This window comes from Brienomyrus brachyistius, chromosome 12 (genome assembly GCF_023856365.1).
Source record: "Brienomyrus brachyistius isolate T26 chromosome 12, BBRACH_0.4, whole genome shotgun sequence".
Lineage (NCBI taxonomy): Eukaryota > Metazoa > Chordata > Actinopteri > Osteoglossiformes > Mormyridae > Brienomyrus > Brienomyrus brachyistius.
In genome coordinates, this window is record NC_064544.1 from 17,065,945 (window position 1) to 17,087,071 (window position 21,127).

General features: G+C 45.5%; 1 protein-coding gene across 1 annotated transcript; it reads right to left on the reverse strand.

Annotated features, from left to right (window-relative positions):
* Positions 1-11,653: 11,653 nt before the first annotated feature.
* On the reverse strand, positions 11,654-20,638 carry LOC125704899 (ubiquitin carboxyl-terminal hydrolase 36-like). Its single transcript, XM_048971041.1, has 7 exons — positions 20,368-20,638; positions 19,888-19,983; positions 15,683-15,814; positions 14,213-14,350; positions 13,897-13,922; positions 13,695-13,729; positions 11,654-13,506 (listed from the first exon to the last, which is right to left on the reverse strand). Exons 2-7 carry the CDS (start codon positions 19,981-19,983, stop codon positions 12,509-12,511), a joined length of 1,425 nt encoding a protein of 474 aa, XP_048826998.1. The 5' UTR covers positions 20,368-20,638; the 3' UTR covers positions 11,654-12,508.
* Positions 20,639-21,127: the final 489 nt, after the last annotated feature.

Genomic DNA, 21,127 nt, shown 5'->3' on the forward strand with positions numbered 1-21,127 from the left:
GCTAGTGACATTATGTTGATACAGCAGAAAACCCAGCCGATCATGCCTCTAGGAGACTTCATGCATCAGAGATTCTATCAACCACCTGGCTATCATGTCCTGAGTTTTTTGTGGCTGAGAAGCAGTGTGAATTCACGTTCAATGCCCCATCAGCAAGCCATGCCGGTGGTGTATGGGAGCGTCAAATACGCACCATTCGAAACGTCCTAAACGCTACCTTGGCCCAAAGTGTTAGTAGGCTGGATGATGTCTCCTCTGTTAACATGGCTATTGTTAACAGCCGCCCATTGACCACAGATGGGATAAATTACTCTAATTCTATTAAGCCTTTAACGGTCAATCATCTAATTCCTAATGAAATCAAAAGTTGCTATTCTGCCTCCTGGGATATTCGTGAAAGAGTATGTTTATGGTACAAAAAAATGCCAGAATTCAATATTTGATTGAGCAGTTCTGGAGCCGATGGAAGAGGGAGTGTTGAGTATCACACTATACTGAACATTTATTCCTTGATATACTTTATGTGTATGACCCTTGCTTGCTCTCATGTTGTTCATGTACTTTGTCTAGTGTTCTGGATTTGGTTACTTGCCCTGTTTTCCTGTTATAGGCCTCTGCCTGCATTTGGATTTGTTTGCCTTTGACTGCATCTACCAAAAACAGTAAATCATATAGTAGAATTCAATAACGTAATATCAACATATTTTAAAAATGGCATTACTGTTAATAGGTTTAGGTTTACTAGTGTGGCGAGTGGTGGTGAGTAATACTGCCAAATAGTACCAAACAATGGTACCAATAGCCACACGTTAGTCCGACTACGCCACCCCAGGTATTACACCCAGAGAAAGTCCAATCGCCCTACCCCCGGGCAAAGGCTGGTGAACTGGTCCGTTCACCATAAACAGCGGAGAGACGTTGTTCCAAACACACACTTATTACAAAGTAAAACCATAAAAAGATGAATCCGTCGATCCACTCAAAATACTGCCCGCGTACTAGCAGCCACTTCTTGCCAATCTAAGGCTGGGCGCCAGGACCTAGAACAGCAAGAATCGGGCGGGCACAAGCGAGAAGGGAAAAACAAGATATAACCGCAAACCAAACAAAATCACACAAAACCCAACAAAAAACAAACACTGCAGTCTAAAAGAAACAAATAAAATACAAAACCATTACATTGATACACAATAAAAATCCCATTCAAAACATAACACCAAAAATACCAAACAAAACAAACATAATACAATTAAAACAGAACACAAACCCTTAGAAAGCGGGGGACCAGTCAGACCCTCCAACACCCGCTCGCACGCATGTGGACGCACACACCACCCCCCAGCTATGGACCCGCTGACGACTCAGCCTGCTATAGGCTGGACAGAGTAGAAGACAAACCGAAAAGCACGAAACGGTACAAACGTCACTAGGCAGCAGCAATAAGGCAAAGTAAAGCCGAGCCGCCTCTAGGCAGAGCAGCAGTGATTCCACACAAGGTGAAGCAGCTGTCACCGCCACACCACAACACACGGGACCCTGTAATAATAAAATAAGGTAAGGACTAATTATAATGTAATGCTATCTGCCCACGTATAAACTAGGCAAAAACGGTTAACACACCTCAGGAAGAAAACCCAGCCGTATTAATCCCAGCGTCAAACGTCCTACTGCAGCTCGTAACATTCACCGTCCCGGGGCTGAACACACCAATGTAAGATGTTCGCAGATGAACAGGGGATCCAGCAATTAAAATGACCGCCGAACAGGAGCATAGAGCGTTGGTGAACCCTTATAGTCTGAGCGCCCTCTCCTATTGACTACTCCCCTCCAGAACTTAATTGGATACACACCTCGTTTCCTTCTCCTGCTACACTAGGAAAGAATGAAGTCCTTCATAAAAAGTCAGTGTCCATTATTGCATTGCATATTGACGATAACATGAAACATTTTAGCTTCATGAGTTTCATCCATGAGTTTCATGAACGTATGTAGTTTAAGAATGTGTGCTGTATGTGATGCTCATAGTAACACTGAGTAACACATTCATGGTATTTTCTATGCTGTTTCCTGGTTTGTTTGGTTTTTATTCAGGCATGCAGTCAGGCAAGTACTGGAATGTGGTAACGAAATTTCCCAGAACTCAAAGATATGTTTGCATATAGGACAGTGTCAGTAATGTTGTGGCTTTTACAGCTTTGGTCAAAGTTTTACTATAGAGATCATTTAAATAACCTTCTTATCAGCATGTTGTTTAACAGTAAACTGTAATATGTAAGTTTCATGTATTGGCCTCTTGAAGTGTGCTGTTATACTGGTATGGTTAATGATCCAAAATCACCACAGAGATTTTCACTGATTCAGTTTGACCTAGTGGTGCCTGTGAAAAATGTATGTTTATCTATTGTAGCCAATCGGAATACAGGAGGTCATCTACCTTTAATTGCGGGGCCATAATTATCGACATAATTGTCAACATAATTAATATCCTTACAAGATGTTCTTGCTAAAGTACCATTTTAGTAAAGCATGTGACTTCTCATAACTGTAAATTTTAAAGTGAAAGTTATATTTTGCTTTTGCTAAATACATGCATTTACTTTAAACACATAGTGGTGTGTGTGAGCAATCAACAGTCAAAAACTGAACTTTATTACAAATCAAAGTTGAAATATATAATTCAAAATATATACTTCGCCACTTCAATTCATGGAGAATTATAAAAAATTTTGGTTGGGCAAGAAACTGGAAAATGGAGTTACAGCAAACAAATAAAATATAACACTGGTAAGTGCACATGCCCAATGTAGACTAATATGCATCATAAGCTATGGCATATGTCTTTAACATGGTGCAGTTTGGACGCAAACGTTTTTTCCAACTGTGATAACGGTAGTGTGGATGCAGATCTTTTTCTTCAGAAATCCCCATTAAAAAATTTTTACGCATTAGTGTGGATGTAGCCTCAGACACTCAAGTAAGTGACTCAATCTTCATATTGTTGTTACGAATCTCTAAAAATATAATTAGTTTCTATCTAATAATAATTGATCCTTTGTTATCCCTGTGGGGAAATTCTTATTTATGCCACCCTCAACTTGCTCTTTGTAGAATAAGCTGTCTACAAAGGACAGCCACATGTTGGGGTGCCTAGGGAGCTGGGGGTTAAGGGCCTTGCTCAAGGACCTGCAGACATGCTGAGGGTGCATTTGAACCGGCAACCTTGGGATTACAGGTATACAGACTTAGCCCAGTGAGCCACACTCTGCCCATTGCTAGAAGCTTTAGGATACCCCATCCAAATCATTGAATTCAGGTGTTCCAATCACTTCCATAGCTGCAGGTGTATAAAATCAAGCATCTAGGCTTGCAGACTGCTTCTACAAACATTTGTGAAAGAATGGGTCACTCTCAGGAGCTCAGTGAATTCAAGCGTGACACTGTGATTGTGACGCCTGACCCGTCTGCTCTTCATGTGTGCCACGCCCCCCGCTTACCCACGTGTGCTTTCCCGATTGTTTCCAGCCCTGTATGAGGGTGATGACCGGCCTGGCGGCGCCAGAGGGACCGGAGGCCGAGCAGCTTGTCGCTCGGCTTTCCAAAGGCTTCGACACCTTCACGCCAGCCTCTGGGTGGGCGGCGCTTGAGGGTCTAACCAGGGACCTGCAGCAGCTACTACAACTCCGGAAGGCTACGGACCCCGCGCCGGAGCCACCGCCCCTGCCCCCCCGGATCCCGCGCCGGAATTGCCACCGCTACCTGCGGGACCCGCTTCAAAGCAGTCGCGGTCACGGCCGTCTGTGCTGCCCGCACAGACATCGACTCTGCAACCTGCGCAGCTTCCTCCTACCCCGGCTGCTGACTTCGTGCTGCCACCCAGACTTGCGAACCCCCAGCACATTCAGCCAGCAGCTCCCGGGTTAACGCCCCCACTGCAGCAGCCTGCAGCTCCCGGAGGGGTGTCCCCGTCTCGACCTGCCCTTGTGATAGTGCCCCCAGTGACTCCTCTGCCCTTGCCTCGACGTCCTCGGCCCCGACATAGGGTTGTGATGTCTGTGTCCCGTAAGGGGCGGGGACACAGACGCAAGGCTCCCGCCCTGCCCCCTCCCTCGCCTGCGCTCTGGCTCGGTTGGCGCCTGCGGTTCCTGGCCCTCCGGGTCGGCTGTTGCCTGCGGGTCCCCCTCCGTTGCCTCGTCGCCCTGCCACGCTCCTCCCTCCGGTGCCTGGTCGGTCGCCTGCGGGTCTACCCGCTTGCGACGGCTCCCCCCCTCGCCTTGCCCTCGCCAGGGTCCCCTCCTGCTCCGTCGTCCCCTTCCCTGGTGCTCCCGCCTGCTCCCTCCTCTGCCCCTCCGGGGTCCACTCCGGCTCCGGCCTCCATGCCGGCTGCGGCCCCTCCGGCCACCTCCCGTCGCCCGCTGGGGCTCCCTCGGGCTTCCCCCTATTCCCCCACCTTCTCTCCCTTCTTCCCTGCCTCTGTCCCTCCTACCTTTCCTCCTCCTTTCTCCGTCCCTCGTCTCTTCGCCCCTCCTCCCGCTTTTGTCCCGCTGTCCCGATCCCTTTGTTCTGCCCCGCTCCACTCCTGGTTTCCCGATGTTCCCTCCCGTCACTCCCGCTCCTTTTGTTCCTCCTGTTCCCACTATGTCCCCTTTCCTGGTGTGTCTTTCTGCCTTCCCTGTCCTTTGTCAGCTCCTGTCTCACGTCCTGTCGCTTGCCTTGTTCTGTGTCTCCGTCTTGTTCCCGGTCCCTCGTTGATGGTTTTTTTTTCTTGTTTCCTAGGTTCTGGTTCCTGTCTCCCCTTCGTCGCCTCCTCCCTGGCGCGCCCGGCGTAGCGCGCCTTTGGGGGGGGGTTCTGTGACGCCTGACCCGTCCGCTCCTCATGTGTGCCATGCCCCCTGCTTACCCACGTGTGCTTTCCCGATTGTTTCCAGCCCTGTCCGGTTATGTTGCCCTGCTTTATTGTATTTAAGTCCTGGTCTCCCCTGTTTCCATGTCTGTCATTGATGGTTGTTTCGTGGTGGTTTTTAGTGGATGTCCGTGCCTGTTTCTATTAAACCCTCGTTTGCCCCGATTCCTGCCTGCCTGCCTGAGCGATCTTCCATCCGGCTCGTCCCGCCGTTACCCGTGACAGTGATAGGATACCACCTGTGCTATTTGCTATTTTGACTAGTATACACCCACAGTAGCTATTTCACAGAGGTTTTCTGTAACCTGCCAACCACAGTCACAGTACAGCTTTTCAAATGCTAATACATAGGGATGTAACGATATCAAAAACTCACGGTACGATAATATCACAATACGATGTTCACAATATGATAATTATAACAATATTTAAAAAGAAAAGAACATTTAATAATTAATAATCAGCATGTTTATATCAAATTAGTTCTTCCTTTTAACCACACAGTGCTTTTGCTTTTCTTCATTAGTGAAATATCCAGCTATGACCTTAAGCATTTGGCAGAACTTAGCAGTAATTGTCCTTTGCAATGAATGACTGAAAAATGCATGTCATAAAAGAGGAGAGCTGCCATAAAAACACATATTGATGTCTGGAAATGCCATACTTTTTCTGCAGAAACCGGCACCAATGAACTGAGGAGCAATTAATAAATCCATACTTGCCAAATGCCTCTCACAAAAGGCGGCTCCAAAGTGGAAAAGACTGTTTATCTTCTTTCATGAGATTGGGTCTAGACCCCATGTTGTGTGTTGAAGTGAGTCTGACTATTGTTGGAGTACGCCAACTCCACCAGGTCCGTAGATGAGAAGAGATCACCCGGAGGCGTGGATGAGTTGTCCAATAACCTTTTATTCCAACAGATCGATCTGGGAAGTCTGTGATACACCGTATCCCAACAGAGTTCGACTTCCTTACTATTCATGTGTGTCTTCCCTTCTACATACAGCCCCCGCCCCTGTCCATACTTTTCCACTTTCTGGCAATTTCGCCTTATCTGGTACACCATGTTATTCAGTACGTTTTCCTAGCAGCTGCTATGTCTAGCAGCTGCCACCACAGTCTGCGTCAATAGGTTAATTTTGGTACGCACAGAGCCTCCCTACGTGTCCTTGTTCCCCTGCAGTTATTGCTCTCCACACTATATCTAGACAGTTTGTCTCTACCTCCCACACTAGTTCAGGCTCCATTACCACCAAAGAAATCACATTCCATGTCCCTAAAGCCAATGCCATTAGCCGGGGATTGGTCCGCCAAAGCTACTGCCACTCAGTACACAATGCACTTGACCCTTATGGCTCCTCCTTTGGTGTTTGGCCCACAGGAGAATGGCTCCACAAGGCTCAGTCATAGCTAAAGGCCTGACCAGCAGGCTCCCACACCCAGGCCTGGCTCCAGGGTGGGGTCCCAGTATCCAGTCCAAGAGTTATATACTGCATAAGAGTTATTTAAATCACCCTTAGTCTGGACCCTCACCTAGGAAATATTTGCATTGGAGACCAGGTTTCTTGTGGATGCCATCCCGCGGGTCTCCATGTTTCCTAAAAAGATGGCGCCTGTTGCCGAGGCGCAAACCCCAGCTCCAGTCCCTATGGTTCCTGTCCCGGCGGTTCCTGCTCCAGTCCCCGTTATTCCTGTCCCACCTGTTCTGGCTCCCATGCTTCCAGTCCCTGCACCTGTCCCAGTTCCTATGCCCCCAGTTCCCCAGACCATTGCTCCTCCCCCTTTGATGGATATGGAGGAGGAGCTTGAATGGGACCCCTCGAGAATCACCCTGACTGCCCCAATGAACCCCTCCGGTGGATCACCCCGACCCCATTCCCAGCACTGCAGATTCCTGGCAGGTCCCTGTCTCTCTGTCTCCCTGTCTCCTGGAGAGGGAGAGGACACCTGCACAGGGGTCTCCTTCTGTCCCCCTGGCTCTGGCTTGGCGGTTGCCTACGGCCCCACCTGCGGTGACTCGTAGGTCGGCTGTGGTTCCCCCAGCTCCAACTCATCTGTTGCCTGCGCCTTCGTGGGCTGTGGCTATGCCTTTGCCTGTCGCAGCTTCTGCTCCCTCGTGCCCTCTGCCAGTGTCCCCTTTGTCTCCCTCCTCGCCTCCTCCTGCAGTCCCACCTCCTCTCCGGCTGCGGCCTCGTGATCACCGATTTCCCCTGCGGCTCCCATCTTCTGCCTGCTGGGGATCCCTCCGGCTCCTTGGTTTTCCATGCCTTTTGCCTCCTTGCCTCTTGTTTTTGTGCCCGCTGTGTTGTCTCCCCGTGCCTCTGTTTCACCTTTATTAACTTTTGGTCTACGTACTGCATAGACGCTGATCATGCTACTCACCCATTTATAATATACTGTGTGTCACGGAAGATCGGCAGCGATCGCGAGCAGAGCGGCGATCGTGCGGAAGGAGCAGGCAGGCAAGCGGGATACGGGAAAACGGGGGTTTATTCTCAGGAAATCCGGGGCAGGGAATACAGGACGGCAACAGACATCAATGACGGACAAAGAACTTGGGTAAGACACGGACTGAAATACACAGGACTGATTGAAAATAAGCAGACACAGCTGGGTACAATCCGGGAAACACACGTGGGTAAGCAGGGGGCGTGGCACACAGGAGGAGCCGGCGAGCAGGGCATGACAGAACCCCCCCCCAAAGGCGCGCTTCACCGGGCGCGCCAGGGAGGAGGCGACAGACGGGACACGGGAACTGGAGCAAAAAAAACAGAACCATCAACGAGAGACGGGAAACAGGACCGAGGCACAAAACATGGCAAGCGACAAGACAAAAGACAAAACCTGACAGAGGGTCGGGAAGGCAGACAGGCAAACCAGGAAAGGGGACACAGCGGGAACAGGAGGAACAAAAGGACCAGGAGTGAACGAAGGGAACAGAGAAGGACAAGGAGCAGAGACGGGAGGAAGAAAGCGAGGGGGAGCAGAGACAGGCGGGACCAAGAAAGGGGAAGCAAATGAAGGAGGGACCAGGGCAGGAGAGAAGGGAGAGAAGGCGAGGGAACAAAGGGGAGCCCGTGGGAGCCCCAGCGGGCGACGGGGGGCGACCGGAGGGGCCGCAGGCGGCCGGGAGGCCGGAACCGGAGGGGACCGTGAAGGGGCTGAGGAGACAGGGCGAGGGACCCGCGGAGGGGCCAGGGAGGGAGCATGAGGGAGCACCGGGGAAGGGGACGAGGGAGCTGGAAGGGGCCAGGGCGAAGGCAAGGCGAGGGGGGGAGCCGCCGCAGGCGGCGACGTCCTCCGACGGGCCGAAGGTGGGAGCCCCGCAGGCGACCGAGGAGCCGCCGTCGGGGAGCCCCCCGGCGACCGACCAGGCACCGGAGGGGGGAGCGAGGCAGGGCGACGAGGCACCGGAGAGGGACCCGCAGGCGACAGCCGACCTGGAGGGCCAGGACCCGCAGGCGCCAACCGAGCCCCAGCGCAGGCGAGGCAGGGCGAGCCAGGGGGCAGGGCGGGCGGGACCCCAGCCCTGCGTCTGTGCCCCCTTCCTCTGCGGGACACAGACAGGCCGACCCTAGGTCGGGGTCGACGTCGCCGGGGCGAGGGACAAGGAGTCACAAGTTCCGTCCCCGAGGGGTCCCATTCCAGCTCCTCCACCTCCGAAGAGGGAGGAGCCAAGATGGAGTCGTCCGGGACCACCTCGGGGACTAGGGTGAAAGGGACAGGAGCTGGGGCTGCAGCAGGACTTGGAGCGCGGTCAGGACTTGGAGCGCGGTCAGGACTTGGAGCGCGGTCAGGACTTGGAGCTGCAGGTTGCTGCAGTGGGGGCGCCGGCCCGGGAGCTGCAGGTTGCTGCAGTGGGGGCGCCGGCCCGGGAGCTGCAGCAGGCGAAGGCGGCTGCGCAGGCGGCGGCGGCAGCGAAGGCGGCAGCGGCCGCACGGGAGCGGGGTCCGCGGGCGGCGGCGGCCGTTCCGACGGCGTAGCCGGGACCGGTGCTCTCCGGACAGGAAAGGCTGCCTGGGGAGACAGCTTAGCAGAGCCAGGGACCATCCGGGCGATTGGAGAGACCTCCCGATCCTCCTCCGGGAGGGCCGCCGGGATGAGGGCACATGCCCTTAAGGCGATCGTCGGGGCGATCGCTGGTTCCTTCCGTCTCCTCCTCCGGCTCTTGGCAGCGGCGGGAGGTGGAGCTACGTCCGCCAATGCGGACAGCGGAAGGACGGGTCCCCTCTCATTGGGAGCGACTGAGCGCTTGGACCGGAGCTGAGCTATCCGAAGGAGACCCACGCGCAGCTCCTCGGCCAAGCAGGCTTCCAAGTCTAGGGCTAGCTCCCCGAGGGTCTTCTCGCACCGGCGGACGAGGTTCCACGCTGGACGATCCTCAGTGATACCGGGTTGGGATCTCCAGTACGCTACCAGTTCTCCGAGGCGGAAGTACTCCTCCTCGGAGATGTATTCCGCCTTGTTTTGGTCCGTCATTCTGTCACGGGAGATCGGCAGCGATCGCGAGCAGAGCGGCGATCGTGCGGAAGGAGCAGGCAGGCAAGCGGGATACGGGAAAACGGGGGTTTATTCTCAGGAAATCCGGGGCAGGGAATACAGGACGGCAACAGATATCAATGACGGACAAAGGACTCGGGTAAGACACGGACTGAAATACACAGGACTGATTGAAAATAAGCAGACACAGCTGGGTACAATCCGGGAAACACACGTGGGTAAGCAGGGGGCGTGGCACACAGGAGGAGCCGACGAGCAGGGCATGACACTGTGTGTGTATATATATATATATATATATATATATATATATATATATATATTGTCAGGTTTCCAGGAGGACAGGCTGGCTGGAGGTGATGAAGGACAAGGCAGGCAGGCGGAAAATAAGGGCAGACGAAGGTTTATTGGGACTAGCAGGGGGGTGGCAAGACGCACATTCCAACAACGACCCTGGACTGATATACAAAAGACAAATCGAAATATATATGTATAGCGAAGAAAGCGATGTCAGTGATTGTGAGCAACTGAGCTTCCTAAATTCTGACACTAGTGATGAGGGGTTCTTCGGGTTCACATAAAACTAGCAGAACATTTAAGCCTTGAAGTCTATCCTACTTTGTTACTGAAGTGTCTACTTGTTTTTTTGTACTTTTATGCTTTTATTGGTTTTTACTGACTTTATTTGTTAATACAGTGATGATGGTTCTTAATGCTGCTGTTGACTACTGTTCACTCTACATGGTTGACATTAAATATTTTAGGACACTATTTGGTTTAGAATCTTTTTTTTCTTCATTTCCCTCCTATAAACTAGGTGCATCTTACAGTATAGTCCGAAAAATAAGGTATATCGTACATGTAATTCTTGCTTCGCCAGTCAGCTTGATTATGATCAGACTTTTTCTTATGTTCAATTTGGTATAGACATTATTGTCACAGGGAAAAATATAATTTTAATGATTATTACTTTTCAAGAATATCTAAATGTTTAAAAATCAATTTAAAGTTTACCTCCGCTGCTTTTGCATGAGTGCTGCATGCGTTCTCTGAGACAACGATAATCAATCTCATCCTTGCCGTTTAATTCACTCCTAGACGGGTTCTTGAACTCCTTTTTTGTTTCATAATTATATCAATATTTATTCCAACAAAATCGCATTGCGATATTTGAAAAATTTCCATGCTCCATAGTATATTATACAAGTATATTATACAAAACTTTTCTTGTTACGCTATTCTGATCTTGTTGTATCTGTTCTTTCGACCAGATCGCAGTTAAAGCTTGTGTCACTTCATTTGTCCATGCACCCATTATTATAATTATTTATTTTATTTCATGAATAAATAATAGGTTAACTAGAAAAAGCTCAATACTAACAAGCTTAAAGGAGCCATTTCACCACCTATTGAAGTGGAGTCAGATATACTTCAGTCAGTAAATTGATTCCCCTAATGTGCATGTACACTGGGACAAGAACAGAAGTTCAATTAAACGGTGTAGTCGAGCTATAACCGTAACTCGACTTGGCTGTGCATGTAAAATTACTGTGTGACAGCCATGCACAAGACCCTGAGTTCTAGTAAATAAGAGTGAAATTGGCAGAGGAGCCTAAGTTCAAGTCTAGTCCAGTCAAGTCATTTATTTGTATAGCACATTAAAAAGCAAAGAACTTGACCAAAAGTGCTTTCCAGTCTAGAGAGAATTGCTTAACGTACTACATACATAGTAAAATAACATGAAAACATGCATACCAGAAATAAAAAATTAAAACGTGATATAATAAGCAACAGATAAAGCACAAAGTACTAAAGCATATGGCAATTTGAAGATCTCACTTTCTGTGCATGATGGAGTAATTCAGGTAGTTCGGTGAGATGACTAAGGGGGCAGGTTCCACTTCTGGAGGCTCAGCTAAATTCCATTTTCAGTTTTCTGCCACCCCTTTCTTGTAATGTATGTATTTGCCTATGTTGCATGTATGATTTATCAGTAAAACCTGCCCATCGCCAGAGAAAGACTCAGAAAGTCCCATGAACGGCGTCCGTCCATCTTCCAGTGCCTTATCAAGGAGGATATTTTTATGGACTTCTCAGTATTGGCTGTACAGATGAAGCAATTTAATTATTAAACAGTTACTGTAAGTTACTAATTCCTTTATGTTATGGTATGATTTTTGTGTCATTAACTCAAATACAAGAGTGATTGTTTAAGTTAGCATTTCACACATTCATAATTTAGAACAGAATGGTGAGAAATAAGGAAAAAGACAAAAAAACTGTCACGATCAAGGCTAGCAGAACGGCGATCGTGCGGGCAGGCGTGCAAAAGACTAGGCAGGCAAGCAGAATACGGGGCAAACTAGGGGTTTATTGGTGAGTACCAACACGGAGACCATGGGGAAGCACGTCTAATCACAATGACGGACAGGGGAAACACGTCAGACCAGGACTTAAATACAACAAGACGAAGCATGGAAATCAGACAACGCTGGAGACAATCAGGGAAGCACACGTGGGTAATCAGGGGGCGTGGCACACACAAGGAGCGGACGAGCCGGGCACGACAAAAACAATGATTAAACCAAATTGTTTCATATATAATTTGAAATGAACACCAGTGTGTTCTGGACAAATATAGTTTACACAGGCGACAATATTATTCCTAATATGAATAATATTTAGTGTTTACTGTTCCGTAGCCATAATCAAGTGACTAACAACTGTACTGCATTTAAACACTCACAGAAAGTCACAAGGGGGATATCAACTGTACTATACTGAGAATACTGCAGTCAAACACACAGCAACTGTGAAAAATAGTAATGACTCTGTAGCAACAGTCACATATATTCATATATGAACATAACTCGTTCGTAAGTAAAGGAGTGTCTGTATTTATCTATTTCTTCTTTTCTTCATCTTTAACAATTGTCTTAACAAAAAAAATACTGAGAACAGAGGCTCTGTTACTTAGAACAGAGAATACAATACTTATATTGTATTCCCCATCACTTACAATAATTGGGTATTTACTGAAGAATTACAAAAGTCATCACTTTCTAACATCCTCTGATCTGATTTTACTGCAACAAAGCAACTGACAGATAGTCATCTTCTGCAAAAAAAAATTAATTTAGGTCGTTTTAAAAAGCTGAAACAACTTATTTTACTCCCGTCCTCTTCTCTGACGTCATGGACTTTTGGAGAGCATTCATCTCGTTTATCTGCAGTGATCTTTTCACAATCTTTTTTAGCTCCCTTCCCACGGCCAGTGTTTCCTGCCTTTCTAATGGGAGCATTTTCAGTCTTTTGTGATGTGGTGGCGCCCCGTGATGGGTTGGCGTCCCGTGATGGGTTGGCGCCCCGTGATGGGTTGGCGCCCCGTGATGGGTTGGCGCCCCGTGATGGGTTGGCGTCCCGTGATGGGTTGGCGTCCCGTGATGGGTTGGCGCCCCGTGATGGGGTGGCGCCCCGTGATGGGTTGGCGTCCCGTGATGGGTTGGCGCCCCGTGATGGGGTGGCGCCCCGTGATGGGTTGGCGCCCCGTGATGGGGTGGCGCCCCGTGATGGGTTGGCGCCCCGTGATGGGTTGGCGCCCCGTGATGGGTTGGCGTCCCGTGATGGGTTGGCGCCCCGTGATGGGTTGGCGCCCCGTGATGGGTTGGCGCCCCGTGATGGGTTGGCGCCCCGTGATGGGTTGGCGCCCCGTGATGGGTTGGCGCCCCGTGATGGGTTGGCGTCCCGTGATGGGTTGGCGCCCCGTGATGGGTTGCCGCCCCGTGATGGGTTGGCGTCCCGTGATGGGTTGGTGCCCCCTCCTCGGTTATTCCCTGCCTTGTGCCCATAGGCTTCAGACCCCCCGCGACTCTGAATCGGACAAGCGGTTTCAGAAGATGAATGGACATACCCAGCCCTTTCTTCTTCATGGTTCTTGCATCTCCATTTCCCTCCAGCATTTCCAGCAGCCTCATTAGAGCCTCTGTTGTGTCTATCAACCTTTTCAAATCCTCTGCCAGCATCAATTCCCACATCCAAACAGCCTCCTTTGTTCTCTCCTTTAACTTTGAGTCTTTCAACGAAGCAGTTTTCAGCAGAATCATTGTCTCCTGCATTTCAGTAACAGCACTTTTTATGATTGGTTTAGCATCAGTTTTCATGTTTACAACACCCCTTTCTACAGGTAAATTTAAAAATTATCATAATAAAATCCTCAGTAGAATCAGATTTGTACATTGTGTTCAAGAGCATCATCAGCAATAAGAGTGTAAGATATTAAGAATTTTAATTAACTCACGTCTTGTGTACAGCAGCATGTAGGCATGTTCAGACCTGTGGGATGCAGATGTTTTTTACGTACATAGATGAGGGAACGTTCAAGTTGAATAACATCAGTGGAACTATTAGTTTCACTACATTTAAATAAAAAAGTACTATTTATAATAAACAAAATCATAGGTTTAAACATAATATAGTATAATATGAAGGAAAATTCTTACGTGATGACGGTATTCTGATCATTTATCTGCAGAGGAAGGAATATACTATAGATGAAAAATTCAGCATTGTCTTTGAATGAAATTCAGTTTTGGTTTTTAATAATCATTCAAAATGAAGCAGGCATGTGCCCAAACAAACAAAACATTCTGAAGAAGTTTTGGAGGACATGCTCAATATTTTCCATCATTCATTCTAGACAACTTTCAGTGAAGAAAATGTGTTTCATTTAAACCATAATCATTATTATACAAGAAACAAAAAACAATCATCCTGTTCATAAATATGTCAAAGGTGAGAGACAGTAAGAGACTGTACCTTGGGGTCACATTGAAAGACACAGCTGTCATCAAAATGGTACCAATTTCCATCCTCAAATGACTTGATGATGGTGTAATAATGTCCAGATTTCACAGAACCTCGATGTTTGATTATAGCATAGAGCGTATAGAGCTCCTGAGAGAGAGTGAGGAGAAAAAAAATCAGAATTCTGAAAATGAAGACTTGATGAAATCTAATTAATTTCAGTAAATATAAATACTAGAAAACAAGAAACACCTATAGGTATATTTGCATGTATATTCCCATCTTTAAGTAGCACTTCATGTACATTCCTGTGTAACAGTTCCCTGCTAGGCCAGTTTTCTGACAGCAGTTATCAAGCCTAAATAACTAGGTTGGGTTTAGATTTGTTCAGCAGGGAAGTTTTCTTTTTCCTCACTTTTTTTGTCTGTAGTAACTGCTCTAGAGTCCAGTGGTGGCGTGCTTTACACCACTGCATCTGACACTTTGCATTGAACTTGGTGACGGAAGGCTTGGATGCAGCTGCTCGGCCATGGAAACCCATTCCATGAAGTTCTCTATGCACTGTTCAGGAGCTAATCTGAAGGCCACATGAAGTTTGGAGGTCTGTAGCTATTGACTCTGCAGACAGTTGGTGACTTCTCCACACTGTGCACCTCAGCATACGTTGTCCCCACTCTGTGATTTTACATGGCCTATCACTTTGTTCCCGAGTTGCTGTTGTTCCCAATTGCTTCCACTTTGTTATAATACCACTAACAGTTGACCGTGGATTTTTTAGCAGCGAGGAAATTTCACGAATGGACTTACAGTATTGCACAGGTGGCATCCTGTCACGGTACCATGCTTGCATTCACTGAGCTCCTGAGAGTGACCCATTCTTTTACAAATGTTTGTAGAAGCAGTCTGCATGCCTAGGTGCTTGATTTTATATACCTGTGGCTATGGAAGTGATTGGAACACCTGAATTCAATGATTTGGAGGGGGTGTCATAATACTTTTTGCAGTATAGTGTATATTATCGAGGTATAACTATTTACTACAGAACACTTACTTATTCAGACACACCCTTCTACTTTTTCCATTTCTTTTTCTAAATTGCCTGCTATTGCCTTGTGATGCATGTTGAGATTTGACTAATGCTGGTGATGAAGTACCATTAAATATACAGTCTAAAAATATAGTGGATTGGATATCAAACATACATTGTTCAACATTACTGTCACATAGTTAGGCTGAATCCATGCCTATAATAAACACAGACCCTGAGGATAGGCCATAAGACAGTATATCCCACAGGTCTGTTAGCATTTGTACACATAATTTTATGTATTAAGTCTTTTCATTGCTATTTAATGTTATCAATGTGTAAATTCCTAATGAATGGAACCTTCTCTCTGTAACCATTTTTTCATTATCGAAACACTAATAGTACAATCTATCAATCAAAATTATGAAGTAAATAACCTGCTCTTTGTACAGTACCTGAGTGACTTTTAGTTTGATGGGGATTTCCACTGTGCAGTTGCTTTTCATATACATCATGTAGTTGTAGTCAAAGTTAAACCTCTTGAGTTGTAAGGTTAAGACCTCAGGGTACCTCACTAATGCACAAACCTGAGTTGCAAAGGGAGGAGAAACAGACAAGGTTTAATTAAAAAAATGACCACTGGACATGGCTGAAATGCAGAACTGTGCTTAAGTCCTTGATTATAAATAGCAAATACGCTGTCAAAGAAAATGTTTAAAGCTGTTTATCAGGGTAGCAAGTGTATATTTTCTCAGAAAAACATGGAATGGTTATGCTAATACATTTAGATAATAGATATAAAATAAAAAATTTAACCAGCAATCCACAGGGATGCTGGCCCATGATGGCTCTCATGCTTCCTACAACTACATTGAGTCCGTTGGGCAACTTTTGATTGTGGACCATTCCAGAAATACATAAAATATAAAATACTTGGCCAACCCAAACCTGTCTATCTTCTCCAATCATATCTGAGTTAAATCGTGTTTCATTCCCATTTTTCCTCATATACAGTGAGGGAAATAAATATTTGACCCCCTGCTGAATTCTTAAGTTGACCCATTAATAAAGAAATGAGAAGTCTGCAATTTCACTGGTATGTTTATTTAAACAGCAAAAGATAGATTATTAACAAAACAAGCAAGAAAAAAAACATTATGTAACAGTTACAAACCTGTCAATTTGTCATTTATCTAGGGAAATAAGTGTTTGATCCCTTAGAACACATATTTAAAAGTACTTGGTGGAATAACCATTGTTTGCAAGCACAGCTGTCTGACGTTTCTTGTAGTTGGTCACCAGGATTGTGTGCAGATCATCAATAATTTTCATCCACTCCTCTTTGCAGACCTCCTTCAAATCTTTAAGGTTTTTAAGCTGTCACTTGGATACCTGAAGCTTGCGTTCCCTCCATAGGTTTTCTATGGGATTAAAGTCCAGAGACTGGCTAGGGCCCCCCATGACCATAATGTGCTTCTTCTTGAATCACTCCTTTGTTGCCTTGGCCGTATGCTTAGGGTTGTTGTCTTACTGGAAGACCCACCCGCTGAAGGGGTGGCTGAAGGAAGGCGGTTCTCATCCAAGATTTTACAGTACATGGCCCCGTCCATCTTTCCTTCGATGCGGTGCATCCGTCCTATACCCTTGGCAGAAAAACACCCCTAAAGCATAATGCTTCCCCCTCCGTGTTTGACAGTAGGCATGGTTTTCCTAGTCAGCATTCTTTTTCCTCCAAACACAGTGAGTAGAGTTGATGCCAAACAGCTCGATTTTGGTCTCATCTGACCACATAACATTCTTTCAAGCCTCATTGGAATTATTCAGGTGTTCACTGGCATACCTCAGACGGGTCTGAACATGGGCCCTCTTGAGCTGGGCTACTTTGCGAGCACTGCAAGATTTCAAACTGTAACGGCATGATATGTTACCAATGGTTTTCTTGGTGACTGTGGTCCCTGCTGCTCTGGAATCATTATCAAACTCCTCCCATGTACAGTACTGTGCAAAAGTCTTACACAGTCCAAATAAATGTTTAGAACATTAAACACAATGTAACATGAGAACATGTGCAAATTATGAGTAACACAATAAAAATTAGTAATAATTTCTTCTGTTTTCTAAAAAGTTACTGATATCTAGTTGGATGGCTAGATGAACACCGCTTCAGTTCTCAAACTTCTCCTCAGGGGCACCTCAGCCGTTCCATGATTTTGTTAAATTTCACCAACAGCTCAAATAAATAATTAAATATACTGGTTTAAAAAGGCAGTGACAGATTGACTAGCTGTATGAGGTGTGCTAGTGGCCAAGTGAAAAAATACATGGCTGCACTGGATGGTCGCTGCAAATACTAGGATGATTTTAGCAGAGGTTCTGAAATGGCTAAGCTGACACACTTTGACAGGCATAATATCATAGTTTTACACCAACACGAGGATAATCTAAACATCATTTTCTTTGCCTGCCTAAGACTTTTGCACAGTACTGTATATCTGGGGTTAGCCCTCACCATTCTTAAGATCAGTGATTCCGCATGAGATCTTCCTTAGGGACCCAGACCGAGGGAGATTGACAGTTATTTTGTCATTCTTCCATTTGCGAATAATTCCACCAACAGTTGTCACTTTCTCACCAGGTTGTTTGCTGATGGTAATATAGCTGATTCCACCTTTGTGAAGGTGAACAATCTTGTCTCTGGTGTCCTTAGACGTCTCTTTGGTATTTCCCATAGTGATAAGGTTGAAGGTGTAAACAAGTTAGTGACCCAAGAATACTATTTAACAAAGTAATGCTATTAAATGACAATGATGGCTTGGTATCTGTTAATACTTAATTAAGTATTACTTGTGTTGTGTTAGTGCACATGTACTTGACCTAATTTCTTGCTTGTTTGTAGGGGATCAAATACTTATTTCCCTAGATAGTTACAAACCAATTTGTCATTTGTTACATAATGATTTTTTCTTGCTTGTTTTGTTAATGATCTATCTTTTGCTGTTTAAACAGACATACCAGTGAAATTGCAGACTTATTTCTTTATTAATGGGTCAACTTAAGAATTCAGCAGGGGGTCAAATAATTATTTCCCTCACTGTATACTGTACAACCCATGTCTCAGTTTTCTGACACTTTTATCTGCATTAGTTACCAGTCCCTTCTTTCAGACTGAAATTAACCTGGCTTTTATACCTATTGCTTCTGTTTGACTGTGATTCGATAAAGAAACGAAATATTGGATGAGTGTGTCAACAACAAAAAACAAAAACTGTACACTGTGCTTATTACTGCACTTTTACAAACTGTTTCCTGGATAGTGGTGCTATCAAGAAGTGTTACGATTGTAGTTAACTGTACCTCTCGACTGCAGTTATGAGTAATTGACCTGGACTCCACTTGTCTGTTACGTGTAACTTAGAGTGTACTCACATTAGGTGAGCTGTACCGTGCCCGAGCACAGTTGACCCCCAAAGTCCAGCTCGTTTGACTTGACCACAGTATGTTTAACTGTGCCTGGGTTCATTGGAAGAGGTAGGCCTACTTGAAGAGGTTAATTGTTAATTGGACTTGGGCACGGTATACATTGAGTGTGATCGCTAACTGGGCCCTGGTACAGAACACAGATATGATGTCAATGATGCGACTGACACAGGCATTATACATGAACCAGACCCAGAAGGAACTGACCAGGCAGGCTGTACAGATTGTATCTGTTTTTTTCACAAAACTGTGTTGCAAAAAAAATAAACTTTAGAGATTGGGTAGTGGCAAGCGTGTAACAAACATGAGATGGGATCACTTGGGTCTATGGCTGAGGTGCAGCATTTGCTAGCAATTTGGACTGTTGAGAGTATCCAGGAACAGCTGGATGCAACACAAAAACTTCTAAGACATAGATGGTAAAATGTGGGAGCATCTTTTTATGCAAGCAATACGAATAACTAAAAATCACTGCATTGTACACTAGATAAATCTATAATAGGGCCATGCGTCATCACACACAAAATGACGCCAAATAAGCCACAAAATAAGGACTTCAATCATAAACTCCATTGTGCAGTGCGACAGCTTTTTCCCATGTTATATTCGACACAAAAAATCACAATGATGACAAAAGCGTGTTCAGGCCTAGAACATTAAGTGCAATGTGAGCGTAGACCAGCGGGGCAGTAGGGAGGGGAGTCAGTCATTCTCGGGCATGGTACAAGGCAACTGGGGCTAGTGTGAGTATGCCCCTAGAGCAGGGGTGACAAACTCCAGTCCTGGGTGGCCAGGGCCCTATGTAGCTTAGTTCTTTTCCTGTTCTACCACAAATGATTCAGCTCAAGGGCTGCGTGGTAATTAGCACAAGGAGCAGAATTAGGTGTGTTAAATGAGGGGAAACCCAAAAATGTGCGGGGCTCTGGCCCCCCAGGACTGGAGTTTGACACCCGTGCCCTAGAGCTTCTTTACAGCTCAGTAGTCAGGGAGAGATAATCCCACCACAAAGAGAAATGTGCAGCTTTACTCTGGGTAGTTAGAATCTCACGTGAACAACAGCTTGAAATGCATTTACGGCTCACACATTAATCTTGACCAATTGCTCTGAGTATGGTTACAGTAAACATCTATTGCTGCCTAAATATATAACTTTAAGAAATGTATTACTATTGCAATAACCCACTGTTTCTGTGTCTGTCTTCTCATCACAAGCGTCACAGTATAGCTGATTATCACCATTCAGACCTGAGGACTTGAAGAACTGATTCCAACCATCCATCTGTAAAATAAAGCGCAGAGCAACATTAGGGGGAGTCATCATATTAAAAGCGAAATTAGCTTTAATGGTAAATGATCTTTCAGACTGCTAAACTCATATGCAGACCTATAGACATTTACAGGTGGACATATTATGACTGCTTTGCAATTGACTGTTAATCATTAAGTACATTCTCTCAGTATATTGGATCTAGGTTATACTACACAGAAATAACAACTTTATGACAAATTTACATTTTTTTTCTAGTCAAACTCATGATTATTATCCCTTCTCCAGGGATATTACCCCTATTAAGCTGACCTGCCATGTTGTACAGATGATTAAGTTTGGTAGAAACTGGACTAACAGTCATTACAAGCCCATTTACTGTATATAGCTACTTACCACTTTGTAGCTTTGATGCGATTCAATAGCCAGTGGTAGAATCACAAATGAGGTGCATTCTGGCTCACTTTCATGTCTGCACTTTACACACTTGGTATAATTTTTAAGTTCGCCATGGTAGATCTACACCAATGAAATGTAAATGTAAAAATATAACTTTCATAAAGTTTATATTGTAAGGGAAATACACACTTGAAATTTTTATATAAATTTAGGAAGTGAGATTCAAGTTGAATACATAATTCAATTTAAATAATTGAAAGAAAGTAAAATTCACCTTGGTAAAGTTGCATAAGTTTACAATCTTCTGAAAGTATTCTGCAGCATCTTGTTCATATTCTCGAAAAGTAAATAAAAATCCCATAAAACGTACATTTCCTACATGTTGTTACTACTTCGATAAACTTTAAGCAAAATTCAACCTGAATTACAGTGATCTTCATATGGATGTACTCACTATTTGTGATGCCAAGGTTTGTTAGATGATCATCTTCCACAACTGCAGTGCCTTTCTTTAACTTTTCAAACAACTCTGTTAAATGATCTTCAAAAGCTGAACTAGGTTTTAAGCTACGAATAAAGTGTAATATGCAATAACGGTGTTAATGGGAGAAATAATAATCATTGGAATATTGTCTTGTACTTTATGCTTAGCAATGAACCACAATCAGTTTTGCTACATTTGTATATACTGGCAATAAAAGTTCTGAAATTAGCCTTTGAAATGAGGATTTACAGTATTTTGTCAATAACTATCTGT

Bases quoted from the DNA above. Each gene is read 5' to 3' on its own strand.
- LOC125704899 (XM_048971041.1), bottom strand. From the start codon at position 19,983: ATGGATGGTTGGAATCAGTTCTTCAAGTCCTCAGGTCTGAATGGTGAT. The intron at 15,815-19,887 runs GTGGGTTATTGC...TTTGCAACTCAG, and splicing joins AGAAGACAGACACAGAAACA to GTTTGTGCATTAGTGAGGTA. The intron at 13,507-13,694 runs GTGAGTTAATTA...ACTGAAATGCAG, and splicing joins CATGCTGCTGTACACAAGAC to GAGACAATGATTCTGCTGAA.